At 50.1% G+C, this 15,186-nt stretch overlaps 2 protein-coding genes across 4 annotated transcripts; one reads left to right on the forward strand and one right to left on the reverse strand.

The window, feature by feature from the left end:
- Positions 1-816: 816 nt before the first annotated feature.
- Positions 817-7,077, reverse strand: tmem147 (transmembrane protein 147). Of its 2 annotated transcripts, XM_031904998.1 has the most exons (7): positions 6,884-7,077; positions 6,735-6,804; positions 2,701-2,766; positions 2,481-2,617; positions 1,382-1,466; positions 1,179-1,300; positions 817-1,084 (listed from the first exon to the last, which is right to left on the reverse strand). In XM_031904998.1, exons 1-7 carry the CDS (start codon positions 6,958-6,960, stop codon positions 964-966), a joined length of 678 nt encoding a protein of 225 aa, XP_031760858.1. In that variant the 5' UTR covers positions 6,961-7,077; the 3' UTR covers positions 817-963.
- Positions 7,021-15,102, forward strand: casp9 (caspase 9). 2 transcript variants are annotated; one of them, NM_001123463.1, is given in 10 exon segments: positions 7,131-7,298; positions 8,398-8,605; positions 9,012-9,073; positions 9,278-9,454; positions 11,769-11,858; positions 11,995-12,142; positions 12,284-12,374; positions 12,377-12,463; positions 13,600-13,709; positions 14,337-15,102. In NM_001123463.1, coding segments are annotated over 8 exon segments (924 nt in total). In that variant the 5' UTR covers positions 7,131-7,166; the 3' UTR covers positions 12,393-12,463; positions 13,600-13,709; positions 14,337-15,102.
- The last annotated feature ends 84 nt before the right edge of the window (positions 15,103-15,186 follow it).

Genomic DNA, 15,186 nt, shown 5'->3' on the forward strand with positions numbered 1-15,186 from the left:
AGGTACTGTTTTATTATTACAGAGAAAGGGAATCATTTAACCATTAAATAAACCCAATAGGGCTGTTCTGCCCCAATAAGGGGTAATTATATCTTAGTTGGGATCAAGTACAGGTACTGTTTTATTATTACAGAGAAAAGGGAATCATTTAACCATGAAATAAACCCAATAGGGCTGTTCTGCCCCCAATAATTTGCTCGTCGCTACTTGTTATAAATATATGGAGGAAAGCCCCAGGACATTCTCTATGTATATTGAATCATTTCAAGGGAAAGTACACCCTCCCTTTTGACATGGGCTCATTCAGTTGGGTTATACAGAAAATTATACGTATCATTTTTACCCAGACACACCTGGTTCCAGATTGAAAGGAAACCATGACAGTCTGTTTGTGCTCACAGGGTCTATTTCCCCACCCACTTAGGCTCACAGTGTAACGCACCCCTCACCTTGTTCTATTGTGAAGCAATGGATTCTGGGACTTGAAGTCCCTCTGCTTTCCAGAGAATCCGTGTCCCACCCACTATGGAAAGCAGAGGGGCACATTTGTGTTTTAAGAACTTACCCCTGTGGTGACCCACTGCATCGGAACCCAGGAGATAACTCACCCCATTCGTCTCAGCTGGGCCCAAGCCAATACTACTTGCCCCATTGCCCTGCCCGATAGCCCCCCACTGGTTTGCTCACCCCCTACACATAAATGCATCATTTCTACATGAAGTCCCCACAGCTCACTTGAATCCCCTACAGGATCTTGATAGAAAGAAATCCCAGAGTTCTCCCTGCTCATTAACCAATCACATAACAGCAGCAGAATGCGGTTTGTGGTCCACTTCTTTATTCCATAGAAATTTGTACAAAATTAATTTAGGTCAAAAATGCCAGAATAGTCCAAGGGCACAGTCATTGGTCTGTCCGGGTCCCCGGAGGCGCAAGGGGCGGAGCCGCTGTGCAATAACGGACTCAGTTCCCATGAACGAGACTGACAAAGAGAGTCAGGCAGCTGAGCGACAGGACCCCAGTGATCACGGCTTTCAGCAGAAGCGCCGTCCAGCTGCCCATGATGAATATGTGTACGAAGCAGCTGCGGGGAGGGAACAGGGAGAGAAAAATGATTAATTGCATCACTTACAGACTGTGTGTAATTATATAAACGAGGAGGGTGAGGGAGCACTTACTCCATAAGGAAGGCTTTATACATGCTGAGCCCCAATAACACGGTAACGGGCAGCCGGTAATGCGTGGGGAGGTCGTAGCGAGTCCACATCCAGACGAGAGCGGCGACCGCCATGTAATGGACCTGCAACAGCAACACAACCGGGCGTTAATGAGCTTGTGAGGGGGAGGGGCTGCCTACAGCTTCCCAAGATGGATGTCTTACCAGGCTGATGTTGGAGTCGATGCTCATCTGAATGTATTTCCAGTCAAACTCTATCCCTCTCGCTCCGACCCACAGGGGGAGACACCTGTAATACAGACAGGGTGAGAACCATCCTATCAGCAGTCCTGCCCTGCTTTATGGCTGAGATTCTAGCTATCTGTATAACAGAGCATTCTGTCACAGTGGCACAGATCCTATCTGATCCCCCCATTGTAAGCAGCAGTCCTGCCCTGCTTTATGGCTGAGATTCTAGCTATCTGTATAACAGAGCATTCTGTCACAGTGGCACAGATCCTATCTGATCCCCCCATTGTAAGCAGCAGTCCTGCCCTGCTTTATGGCTGAGATTCTAGCTATCTGTATAACAGAGCATTCTGTCACAGTGGCACAGATCCTATCTGATCCCCCCATTGTAAGCAGCAGTCCTGCCCTGCTTTATGGCTGAGATTCTAGCTATCTGTATAACAGAGCATTCTGTCACAGTGGCACAGATCCTATCTGATCCCCTCCATTGTAAGCAGCAGTCCTGCCCTGCTTTATGGCTGAGATTCTAGCTATCTGTATAACAGAGCATTCTGTCACAGTGGCACAGATCCTATCAGATCCCCCCCATTGTAAGCAGCAGTCCTGCCCTGCTTTATGGCTGAGATTCTAGCTATCTGTATAACAGAGCATTCTGTCACAGTGGCACAGATCCTATCTGATCCCCCCCCATTGTAAGCAGCAGTCCTGCCCTGCTTTATGGCTGAGATTCTAGCTATCTGTATAACAGAGCATTCTGTCACAGTGGCACAGACCCTATCTGATCCCCCCATTGTAAGCAGCAGTCCTGCCCTGCTTTATGGCTGAGATTCTAGCTATCTGTATAACAGAGCATTCTGTCACAGTGGCACAGATCCTATCCCCCCCCCATTGTAAGCAGCAGTCCTGCCCTGCTTTATGGCTGAGATTCTAGCTATCTGTATAACAGAGCATTCTGTCACAGTGGCACAGATCCTATCTGATCCCCCCCCATTGTAAGCAGCAGTCCTGCCCTGCTTTATGGCTGAGATTCTAGCTATCTGTATAACAGAACATACCAAGCACAACACCCTCTTACCTTGACATGACAAGTTCTGCGGTGGCCCAGCCCATAGCCGCTACCATTATCTTATACTCCCCCTTTCCTGCATTCCGGGACATAACTAAATGCAGCCCCAGCAAGTCTGCCAGGTCCACGGTGGCCTTCATGAACTCCTGTGTGGGAAGGGAACAATCAGAAGGAACTGAATCATGGGAAGTATCTCAGCTCCATAATGGAAATGCACTTTGTTACTTACCCCAATAAAGTCATAAGCACCAACAGCCCCCTCCCATGTAGGAAAGAAAGTCGCAAGGAACAGCATCTGTATTATTATAGAGACAGGGCATTAAAGGGACACTGCCATGATATTTATGGGGCTGTTTATCTCTAAATGACACTGTTACACAGCAAATAATTCCCTCTGCCATTTAACCTTTTATTCTTCAACCAACAAATGTATTTGTAGCTGTAATATTAAAAAATACCAAAAAACCCAGCTCTAAATATTTGATATAACTGTACTTTGTATGTATTTGCATTTATTATTGCACTAAAGGGGCGGGATCACAGTTACATTAACTGTTAGTATGGCCAGGTCTAAGCAACTTTTTAATTGCTCTTGATTATTTATTTTGTACAGTTTTTTGATTATTTGCCTTCCTCAGACTATTTCTTGCTTTCAAATGGGGGTCAGTGACCCCGGCAGCTAAAAAAAACAAAAAAAAAAACTATTGCTCTGTGAACTTACAATTTTGTTATTGTTACTTTTCATGCCTTTATATCTTTATAGTCAGACCTTCCCCTATTCATACCCCAGTGCAACTCTACCTATGCAAGTCCCTGGTTGCAAAGGTCATTTGGACCCTAGCAACCGGATAACAGCTAAAATTCCAAATTGGAGTTTTGCTGAACAAATAGAATAAAAAAAAAATGAAGACCAATTGCAAATTGTCACACAATAGCACTCTCCACATCATACTAAAAGTTAACTCAAAGATGAACAACCCCTTTAACTCCTGTTAGTTCTATGAATTTATTGTTCTATTCTATGGAGCTGTGTAAATAAGAAAATAAATATATATATATATATATATATATATATATATATATATATATATATATATATAAATATATATATATATATATATATATATATACATAAAAGAGAAAAGGAATCTGACTTTTTACAAAAGTTTAGTCTCTAAATGTTAAAAAGGAGGTAAGTCGGGGGGGTTACTGGAAGGGGTAAGTCGGGGGGAGTTACTGGAAGGGGTAAGTCGGGGGGAGTTACTGGAAGGGGTAAGTCGGGGGGAGTTACTGGAAGGGGTAAGTCGGGGGGAGTTACTGGAAGGGGTAAGTCGGGGGGAGTTATTGGAAGGGGTAAGTCGGGGGAGTTATTGGAAGGGGTAAGTCGGGGGGAGTTATTGGAAGGGGTAAGTCGCAGAGTTATTGGATGGGGTAAGTCGGGGGGAGTTATTGGAAGGGGTAAGTCGGGGGAGTTATTGGAAGGGGTAAGTCGGGGGAGTTATTGGAAGGGGTAAGTCGGGGGGAGTTATTGGAAGGGGTAAGTCGGGGGGAGTTATTGGAAGGGGTAAGTCGGGGGGAGTTATTGGAAGGGGTAAGTCGGGGGGAGTTATTGGAAGGGGTAAGTCGGGGGAGTTATTGGAAGGGGTAAGTCACGGGGAGTTATTGGAAGGGGTAAGTCAGGGAGAGTTATTGGAAGGGGTAAGTCGGGGGGAGTTATTGGAAGGGGTAAGTCGGGGGGAGTTATTGGAAGGGGTAAGTCGGGGGGAGTTATTGGAAGGGGTAAGTCGGGGGGAGTTATTGGAAGGGGTAAGTCGGGGGGAGTTATTGGAAGGGGTAAGTCGGGGGGAGTTATTGGAAGGGGTAAGTCACAGAGTTATTGGAAGGGGTAAGTTGGGGGAGTTATTGGAAGGGGTAAGTTGGGGGGAGTTATTGGAAGGGGTAAGTCGGGGGGAGTTATTGGAAGGGGTAAGTCGGGGGGAGTTATTGGAAGGGGTAAGTCACAGAGTTATTGGAAGGGGTAAGTTGGGGGGAGTTATTGGAAGGGGTAAGTTGGGGGGAGTTATTGGAAGGGGTAAGTTGGGGGGAGTTATTGGAAGGGGTAAGTTGGGGGGAGTTATTGGAAGGGGTAAGTTGGGGGGAGTTATTGGAAGGGGTAAGTCACAGAGTTATTGGAAGGGGTAAGTCGGGGAGAGTTATTGGAAGGTGTAAGTCGGGGAGAGTTATTGGAAGGGGTAAGTCGGGGGGGTTATTGGGAGGGGTAAGTCGGGGGGGTTATTGGGAGGGGTAAGTCGGGGAGAGTTATTGGAAGGGGTAAGTCGGGGAGAGTTATTGGAAGGGGTAAGTCAGGGAGAGTTATTGGAAGGGGTAAGTCGGGGAGAGTTATTGGAAGGGGTAAGTCGGGGAGAGTTATTGGAAGGGGTAAGTCAGGGAGAGTTATTGGAAGGGGTAAGTCGGGGAGAGTTATTGGAAGGGGTAAGTCGGGGAGAGTTATTGGAAGGGGTAAGTTGGGGAGAGTTATTGGAAGAGGTAAGTCAGGGAGAGTTATTGGAAGGGGTAAGTTGGGGAGAGTTATTGGAAGGGGTAAGTCGGGGAGAGTTATTGGAAGGGGTAAGTTGGGGAGAGTTATTGGAAGAGGTAAGTCAGGGAGAGTTATCGGAAGGGGTAAGTCGGGGAGAGTTATTGGAAGGGGTAAGTCGGGGAGAGTTATTGGAAGGGGTAAGTCGGGGAGAGTTATTGGAAGGGGTAAGTGGGGGAGAGTTATTGGAAGAGGTAAGTCAGGGAGAGTTATCGGAAGGGGTAAGTCGGGGAGAGTTATTGGAAGGGGTAAGTTGGGGAGAGTTATTGGAAGAGGTAAGTCAGGGAGAGTTATCGGAAGGGGTAAGTCGGGGGGAGGAAGGACCTGAGCAGGGAATTGGGTTACGCATCTCCCTGATATGTACGTCATGTAAGATGACTTAAAATAAACACGTGCCTTTATTACTGTAAGTGTCCGTGATATATTGGTTAGGCGGCAGGGGGGGGGTAAGTACAGAGGGAGCAGAGCCTGTGATTGGCCCAGGAGGGTAGGGGACCCAATAAGCCCCTAATTATAGAACAATTAAAATATATCTTGATAGAACAGGTCAACTTTAGGGCCCCAATAGCATCAAGTTACCCCAGGAGTTTCCCACTTGCACCCTATTTATTGGTGTCACTAATAAGACTGAGCCTGGGGGGCAGACATTCCCATTGCCCTGGGGGAGAGAGACTGCGGGGAGGGGAGAGAGACTGCGGGGAGGGGAGAGAGACTGCGGGGAGGGGAGAGAGACTGCGGGGAGGGGAGAGAGACTGCGGGGAGGGGAGAGAGACTGCGGGGAGGGGAGAGAGACTGCGGGGAGGGGAGAGAGACTGCGGGGAGGGGAGAGAGACTGCGGGGAGGGGAGAGAGACTGCGGGGAGGGGAGAGAGACTGCGGGGAGGGGAGAGAGACTGCGGGGAGGGGAGAGAGACTGCGGGGAGGGGAGAGAGACTGCGGGGAGGGGAGGGGAGAGACTGCGGGGAGGGGAGAGAGACTGCGGGGAGGGGAGAGAGACTGCGGGGAGGGGAGAGAGACTGCGGGGAGGGGAGAGAGACTGCGGGGAGGGAGAGAGACTGCGGGGAGGGAGAGAGACTGCGGGGAGGGGAGAGAGACTGCGGGGAGGGGAGAGAGACTGCGGGGAGGGGAGAGAGACTGCGGGGAGGGGAGAGAGACTGCGGGGAGGGAGAGAGACTGCGGGGAGGGGAGAGAGACTGCGGGGAGGGGAGAGACTGCGGGGAGAGGAGAGACTGCGGGGGCAGACATTCCCATGGGGGAGAGAGACTGCGGGGGGAGAGAGACTGCGGGGGGGAGAGAGACTGCGGGGGGGAGAGAGACTGCGGGGGGGAGAGAGACTGCGGGGGGGAGAGAGACTGCGGGGGGAGAGAGACTGCGGGGGGGAGAGAGACTGCGGGGGGGAGAGAGACTGCGGGGGGGAGAGAGACTGCGGGGGGAGAGAGACTGCGGGGGGAGAGAGACTGCGGGGGGAGAGAGACTGCGGGGGGAGAGAGACTGCGGGGGGGAGAGAGACTGCGGGGGGAGAGAGAGACTGCGGGGGGATGAGATTACTGTACATGGAACCATGTGATGGGATTAGGAGGGTTTAATGGCCGGGGCTTTACAGGAGGGGGGGGCAGCACAGCAACTGAGCCTGGGGGGGGGCAGATGGGTAAATCCGGCCCTGTTGCCCTCAGACCCCCCCCCCCTTACCTTACACAGCTGCACACACAGGTAGGTGGCCCCGGCCTGAACGCACCTCCAGAAGGCGTTGTACTCGGACCTGTTATACAGAGACACACGGATTAGAGGTTACCCCGGGAATGTGGGACCCCCCCCCACCCCGCTAGGGAGACACTCACAGGCCGCTGCATTTGTACGTAATGAAGTAGGGGAAATAGGCCAGGGCGAAACAGTTGCCGAAGTGAAACAGAGTCATTGCGCCTCCGGCTCCCGGGATCCGCTCTCACTCACTGACTGGCACAGAATAGCGCTAAGGCGCAGCGCACACTAATAGCGTCATCAAACAGCGCGGAACGAAGTCACTCTGCGCCTGCGCACTGATACAGACTGCGGGTACGCTGCGCTACACTGCGCATGTACGGAAGCGATCAGCGGATGACAGCCGGGAAACAAGAGCTGGGGATGGAGCCGGAATACAGGGACATTCTGAGGCGGAATCGGGTCCGTCTGGTCCAGTCTCTCCAACTTACAGACCTGTGGGATCCACTGCTGGAGAGAGGGATCTTTAGCAATGACATGATAGAGGAGATCCAGGTGAGGGCACTGTGATTAGTAATACAGAGGGGCAATTCCGAGACACTATGGGGGGGGGGGGGGTATTAGTGAGAGAGACTAGGGACATAAGTTAGGGGACAAGTTAGTGGGGGATTCGTGAGTGAGACTAGGGAATTAAGGGTTAAAGTTAGTGGGGGTATTTGTTGTAGGGAGATTTAAGGGTTAAAGTTAGTGGGGTATTTGTTGTAGGGAGATTTAAGGGTTAAAGTTAGTGGGGGTATTTGTTGTAGGGAGATTTAAGGGTTAAAGTTAGTGGGGGTATTTGTTGTAGGGAGATTTAAGGGTTAAAGTTAGTGGGGTATTTGTTGTAGGGAGATTTAAGGGTTAAAGTTAGTGGGGTATTTGTTGTAGGGTGATTTAAGGGTTAAAGTTAGTGGGGGTATTTGTTGTAGGGAGATTTAAGGGTTAAAGTTAGTGGGGGTATTTGTTGTAGGGAGATTTAAGGGTTAAAGTTAGTGGGGGTATTTGTTGTAGGGAGATTTAAGGGTTAAAGTTAGTGGGGGTATTTGTTGTAGGGAGATTTAAGGGTTAAAGTTAGTGGGGTATTTGTTGTAGGGAGATTTAAGGGGAGAAGTTAGTTGTAGGGAGACTAAGGTCTTAATGGGAGAAGTTAGTGGGGGATTAGTGAGTGAGAATAGGGAATTAAGGGTTAAAGTTAGTGGGGGTATTAGTGTGAGAGAATAGGGACTTAAGGGTTAAAGTTAGTGGGGGTATTAGTGTGAGAGAATAGGGACTTAAGGGTTAAAGTTAGTGGGGGTATTAGTGTGAGAGAATAGGGACTTAAGGGTTAAAGTTAGTGGGGGTATTAGTGTGAGAGAATAGGGACTTAAGGGTTAAAGTTAGTGGGGGTATTAGTGGTTGGGAGTCTAGGGCTCTATAGGGGAGAAATGTAATGGGGTATTAGTGGTTGTGAGTCTTGGGGACTGAAAGGGGAGGGATTACTGGGGTTATTAATGGCAGAGAGACTAGTGGAGAGGAGGAAGAGTTGATGTGGGGGCTGGGGGGGTTGGTAAGGAACACAGGAAGTAGTGAGGAGGGGAATGAGTACAATAATATAACATTGTTTCATTTCTTTCAGAGGGAAGGGACACGGAGGGACCAGGCCAGGAAGCTGCTGATAGAGCTGGAGAGCCGTGGCAGCCAGGCGTTCCCTCTCTTCCTACTGTGTTTAAAGGAGAGCGGGCAGGATAAACTGGCAGATACGCTCCAGTCAGGCAGCGGCGCGTGTGCGTTAGAGCCCATTCCCGTTACCCCAAGCCCGGGGCCAAAACCATTGCCCAAAGCGGGTACGTTCTGAAATCTACTCAATCAAATCAACTCCATATAAACCATATCACTGAGCAGAAACAGTGATCTGTATGGAAAGCAAAAATCTATTCAGACCAGTCTCTCATTCAAACTACTTCCATGTTGCTAAGGTAATTTGAACCCTAGCAACCAGATAACTGCTGAAACTCAAAACTGTCTTAGAATATTACTCCCTACATCATATTAAAAGTTAAAGGTGAACAACCCCTGCTTATTGGCCAATCATTGCACTAGATTGGAAGACTGGATCTCTTCTTTTGTGAACCGCCATTCGCAGCATCACTAGTAGAAGAGAGGTGGTTGCAGATGCTAGAGGTTGTTACGTAAGTGCTGATTGGATGTTATATTATTTGAGTTTCATTGATGATTTTTCCCCTTATTCAGATCCTGCTGAATATCCCACAAGAGACGTCCGACGGAAAAAAGAAACACTGGACAAAGACAAGGTCAGTAGCTCCATGGAGGGAATCGTAGCGTTGCTGCTGTGTCAGGCAATTGGTACAGTAGCCCCTGTGCATTGTTGGGAAAATATTTTGCTTTGGTTTTAGTTACCCTTTAATCAGCATGTGGATATATATATATTAAACATTACGGTTTTCCAGTACTGAAGAAGGCTCAACCCGTGTATTTTAATGGGGTTACTTTTTCAGGATTATCCCATGTCCTCGGACCTCAGCGGACTTTGCCTCATTATCAACAACATGAATTTCCACGAATGCACCGGATTATCCAACAGAACAGGGTCAGACGTAGACCGGGACAAACTGGCAAACAGAATGCGCTCCTTTCACTTTGATGTGATGGTGAAGGATAATCTGACTGGGCAGGTATGTGTGTGATGCGCCTCCTTCCAGAAATCATGGGGCCCCTCACAAGAAAATTTTCTGGGCCCCCCTCCTTCTACACCCTGCCCCCAATGGCCCCTCCCCCAGTGACCCCTCCCATCAGTACAAAAGACACACAGACATTGGTAGCCAGCGACCCCCTAAAGCATTGGTAGCCAGCGACCCCCTAAAGCATTGGTAGCCAGCAACCCCCTAAAGCATTGGTAGCCAGCAACCCCCTAAAGCATTGGTAGCCAGCAACCCCCTAAAGCATTGGTAGCCAGCGACCCCCTAAAACATTGGTAGCCAGGGCCCCCCTAAAATATTGGTAGCCAGCCCAGGGCCCCCTAAAACATTGCTGGTTCTCCCCCAGTGTCCTCATACTATGACCCACTCCTCGCTGCATCGTGCTCCCCCTACATCCTCCAGTATCCTCCCCAGCATCCTCCAGCTCCCCCCTAGCATCCTCCAGCTCCCCCTACCATCCTCCAGCTCCCCGCTAGCATCCTCCAGCTCCCCCCTAGCATCCTCCAGCATCCTCCCCAGCATCCTCCAGCTCCCCTCAGCATCCCCCCAACATTCTCCAGCTCCCCCCATCGTCCTCCCCAGCATCCTCCAGCTCCCCCCTAGCATCCTCCAGCGTCCTCCCCAGCATCCTCCAGCTCCCCCCTAGCATCCTCCAGCTCCCCCCTAGCATCTTCCAGCTCCCCCCTAGCATCCTCCAGTGTCCTCCCCAGCATCCTCCAGCTCCCCGCTAGCATCCTCCAGCTCCCCCCTAGCATCCTCCAGCATCCTCCCCATCATCCTCCAGCTCCCCCTAACATCCTCCAGCTCCCCCCCACTCTTACTCCTGCTTCCTGCAGCTCACCCTGCTCCCCCCAGCGTCCACCTGCTTCCTGCGCCTCCCCCCTAGCATCCTCCAGCTCCCCCCTAGCATCCTCCAGTGTCCTCCCCAGCATCCTCCAGCTCCCCGCTAGCATCCTCCAGCTCCCCCCTAGCATCCTCCAGTGTCCTCCCCAGCATCCTCCAGCTCCCCGCTAGCATCCTCCAGCTCCCCTCAGCATCCCCCCCAACATTCTCCAGCTCCCCCATCGTCCTCCCCAGCATCCTCCAGCTCCCCCCTAGCATCCTCCAGCGTCCTCCCCAGCATCCTCCAGCTCCCCGCTAGCATCCTCCAGCTCCCCCCTAGCATCCTCCAGCTCCCCCCTAGCATCCTCCAGCTCCCCCCTAGCATCTTCCAGCTCCCCCCTAGCATCCTCCAGTGTCCTCCCCAGCATCCTCCAGCTCCCCCTAGCATCCTCCAGCATCCTCCCCATCATCCTCCAGCTCCCCCTAACATCCTCCAGCTCCCCCCCCACTCTTCCTCCTGCTTCCTGCAGCTCACCCTGCTCCCCCCCAGCGTCCACCTGCTTCCTGCGCCTCCCCCCTAGCATCCTCCAGCTCCCCCCTAGCATCTTCCAGCTCCTCCCTAGCATCCTCCAGTGTCCTCCCCAGCATCCTCCAGCTCCCCGCTAGCATCCTCCAGCTCCCCCCTAGCATCCTCCAGGTCCTCCCCAGCATCCTCCAGCTCCCCGCTAGCATCCTCCAGCTCCCCTCAGCATCCCCCCCAACATTCTCCAGCTCCCCCCATCGTCCTCCCCAGCATCCTCCAGCGTCCTCCCCAGCATCCTCCAGCTCCCCCCTAGCATCCTCCAGCTCCCCCCTAGCATCTTCCAGCTCCCCCCTAGCATCCTCCAGTGTCCTCCCCAGCATCCTCCAGCTCCCCGCTAGCATCCTCCAGCATCCTCCCCATCATCCTCCAGCTCCCCCTAACATCCTCCAGCTCCCCCCCCACTCTTCCTCCTGCTTCCTGCAGCTCACCCTGCTCCCCCCCAGCGTCCACCTGCTTCCTGCGCCTCCCCCCTAGCATCCTCCAGCTCCCCCCTAACATCCTCCAGCTCCCCCCCCCACTCTTCCTTCTGCTTCCTGCAGCTCACCCTGCTCCCCCCCAGCGTCCGCCTGCTTCCTGCGCCTGCTGTGTCCATCGGCTCCCTGCTGCATCCACTGTTTTATAAGGTTGCGCCCCGTGCGTTCTGACGTCACAGGTACCAGGTACGCACAGGGCAAAACCAATCGAAATCCCACTGGCCACCAAAGACAGAGCCCGTAATTCTTTAAAGGGGGCCCGAGTTTAAAAACTCTTTCACGCCCGGGCCCCCTTTAAAGCGAAGGATCGTCCAGGCCCAGGACAACTGTGCCCCCCTGATGGCGGCCCTGCCTCCTTCACTTTGACTATACAGAATTCTTGCTTTAAAATCCTTGTTTCTGTTGCTTGCAGGCCATTCATGATCATCTGGAGGAACTTGCTGCCCAAGACCACAGCCTGAGGGACTGCTGCCTGGTGGTGATCCTGTCACATGGCTGTGAGGTGAGGTTTATTGATGATGTTGCACCTTGGGCACACACAGAAGTCCTAGCATTATTGTGTCCCCGAGAAACTTTAGATAAACCTGACTGCACCACCCAGAACCTTCAGCCAATAAATCTGTGTGTTTTCACTCTAGACCCGGCACATTCAGTTTCCAGGAGGAGTTTACGGAACAGATGGGATTCGAATCCCTGTAGAGAGAATCGTGAGCTACTTTAATGGTTCTAAATGCCCCAGCCTGCGGGGAAAGCCCAAGATCTTCTTCATTCAAGCCTGCGGCGGAGGTAAATTTCTGCCATTGTCCAATCAAATTGATGATGTTTTTTTCCTGTTATCCAAACTATACGTGATATTTTCATGTTAGGGATAAAATAACGAGGGCAGGGATGGTCTAATGTCTTAATTCTTCTCTTTTCTCCTTGCAGATCAGAAAGACAAAGGCTGTTCGGTGACTACTGAGACCCCCCCACTAAGCCCCACTTCAACTTCCCTGCAGTCTGATGCCACCCCTGTTTTTTCTGGGGAAGATGATAACGACGAAGTGGATGCCGTGTCCAGTATTCCCACTCCCAGTGATATCTTGGTGTCCTATTCCACTTTCCCAGGTAAATGCTCAGTCTTTGTTAAAGGAGAACTATACCCCCAAACTGGAATATATATATCAGTAAATATTGCCCTTTTACATCCTTTCCCTTGAGCTGCCATTTAGTGATGGGCTGTGCGCTCCCTCAGAGATCAGCTGACAGGAAGTGATGCAGCTCTAACTGTAACAGGAAGTAGTGTGGGAGCAAAAGGCATAACTCTGCCCATTCATTGGCTGATGGGGCCTAGCATGTATGTGTGCCTTGGCTTGTTTGTGTGCACTGTGACTCCTATGATCCCAGGGGGCGGCCCTTAGTACTTAAAATGGCAGTTTCCTATTTAGGATTACCCAATGGCACATACTGCTAAAAAAGTATATTTTTATGAAATTGGTTTATTTGAATGAAGCAGGGTTTTACTTATAAGCTTTTTTTGCAATACATTTTTATAGAGACCTACATTGTTGGGGTATAGTTTCCCTTTAAACTTAATAAAAATAAGGGAACTGCTCTCGGCCTCCGCTTGTACTACGCCGTCTGTGTCAAATTAATGGGGGTGTGTCTAAAGCAATCAAACATGGAGTAAGGGCAGTGGCAGATGAGGAGATCAGTCGCCCCGTGAGAAGTCTTCATTGCTGTGGGCGACTGATCTCCCCACAATGCCATCCCACCGGCAAGAATGTAAATTGCTGGTGGGATGGCATACACGTCGTTACGGTTTGCCGAAGTCGCCCAAAGTTGCCTTGAGAGGAAACTCCCCATCTGCCACTGCCCTAAGAGCGGCATGAAAGAGAGAGAGGAATGGCAGAGGGCAGTTATGGAAAGGGGAGATACCAGGATTGGAGGGGGGGGGGGGGAAGCAGAATAAAGGGATGGCATACACGTCGCTACGGTTTGCCGAAGTCGCCCAAAGTTGCCTTGAGAGGAAACTCCCCATCTGCCACTGCCCTAAGAGCGGCATGAAAGAGAGAGAGGAATGGCAGAGGGCAGTTATGGAAAGGGGAGATACCAGGATTGGAGGGGGGGGGGGGGAAGCAGAATAAAGGGAGGGCAGACAGCAGAACAAGGGGGGCTGTTTCTTTAGCTTGCTTGTTTGTTTAAAATAATGATAAACTTGCAATGTTTTGTTAATTATTCTCTTATTATTCTCTTCTGATCAGGTTACGTGTCATGGAGGGATAAGCACACTGGATCCTGGTATGTAGAGGTGTTAGACAATGTCCTTGCAGAACATGCAGCAACTGATGACCTACAGTCCCTTCTAGTGATGGTAAGTGCCCATACACATACTAAAGGTGCCCATACACAGGCTGATTCTAGCTACCAATATGGGTCCCTTAGACTGATTTGTTTGCTAATCGGCCTGTGTAGGGGCACTAATGAAGGGCCTGCCCTACCGACATCAGGTCTGAAATCGGGCAGATATCGATCGGGTAGGTTAAAAAATTTTCGGATCCGGACCGCATCAGATTGCCCAATATCGCCCACCCATAGGTGGGGGATATCGGTAGAAGATCCGCTCATTTGGCGACTTCACCAAGCAAGCGGATCTGAAGGTGTATGGGGACCTTTATTCCACCTACCCTAATAATCCTTTCTAAGCAAATGAAACCAATGTACAAACCCCTGTGCTCTACCTTGGCCAAACAAAATAGAACAACAATGGGTGCTTACTATTGCATTCACAGCACAGTGAGACTAGTGGGCTTTAATCACCAGTCTCGTTATTCAATATTTTTTATCTGCATCTGTCTGTATCCTTTGTCAGCCACTGAGATTTGAAATTTACTGGGAGTTTAGTTTCAACAAGTGCTCTGGGGCCACAGCCAAACATTTGACTCCAAGATAAATAAGAATATCCATCAGAAAATAAACGTCTCCCCTGTCTTCTATTTAGGTTGCTGATGGAGTTTCAAGCAAAGGAACCTACAAGCAAATCCCTGGATACTTTAACTTCCTTCGGAAGCGTTTTTTCTTTAAAACAGATTGAGTAGCCTATGGGAAGTCAAAAGTCAGGTGATAACTTTGTACGAATCACGTGGGTTTCAGTAGGTGGAAGTGTATTCCATCGGCTGGGTTTTTTTATTTACCAAGCAGTCTACTGAATATACTGTGAACTAGAAAATAATCCTTGTGACCGTACCTTTGGGTATAAGAGGCAATTAAAGGGCCAGTAACGATAACAACCTTTTCTTTGGAAGGAAACCCTTATTTTTGACTGCTGGTACCTGTTCTCCCTACACAGCATTAGTGACCTGTCACGGGAAACCCTGCATATAAAAATCTAATGCCTTGCGAAACTAATGCAGAATTTTCAGACTTGATGAATAAGTCAAAATGTGCATATATATTACTTTAATTTATTGGTGTTACTGGCCCTTTAACAAGCCCCTGGGGTGGGGGAGGTTGTCGATGAAAATTCAGTCGTCTCCGGAGCTAGCAATTAAAGGGCTACTAAATGCACAATGGATCCATCAGGGAAATGCTTTTGTAATGATGTGGGTAAATGTCCCTAAGTATAGCGAACCCTTGTCACCCCATCCCTGCACTTTATTGTCTTGTGTTGTCTGCCCAGTGACAGGTGCCTGTGATTTCATTGTCTGTACAATTAGCCTCATAATGATGATAATATTAATAAAGCCCTTTTGCACTTTTGTAACAAATATCAAGTATGTGTCTAAGTATAGCAGTCTCCTTTACTGGTCTGTATAGGTAATGTGTGGCCCCCCAGTGACAGGGAACCCTAA

Source organism: Xenopus tropicalis, chromosome 7 (genome assembly GCF_000004195.4).
Source record: "Xenopus tropicalis strain Nigerian chromosome 7, UCB_Xtro_10.0, whole genome shotgun sequence".
NCBI classification, from domain to species: Eukaryota; Metazoa; Chordata; class Amphibia; order Anura; family Pipidae; genus Xenopus; species Xenopus tropicalis.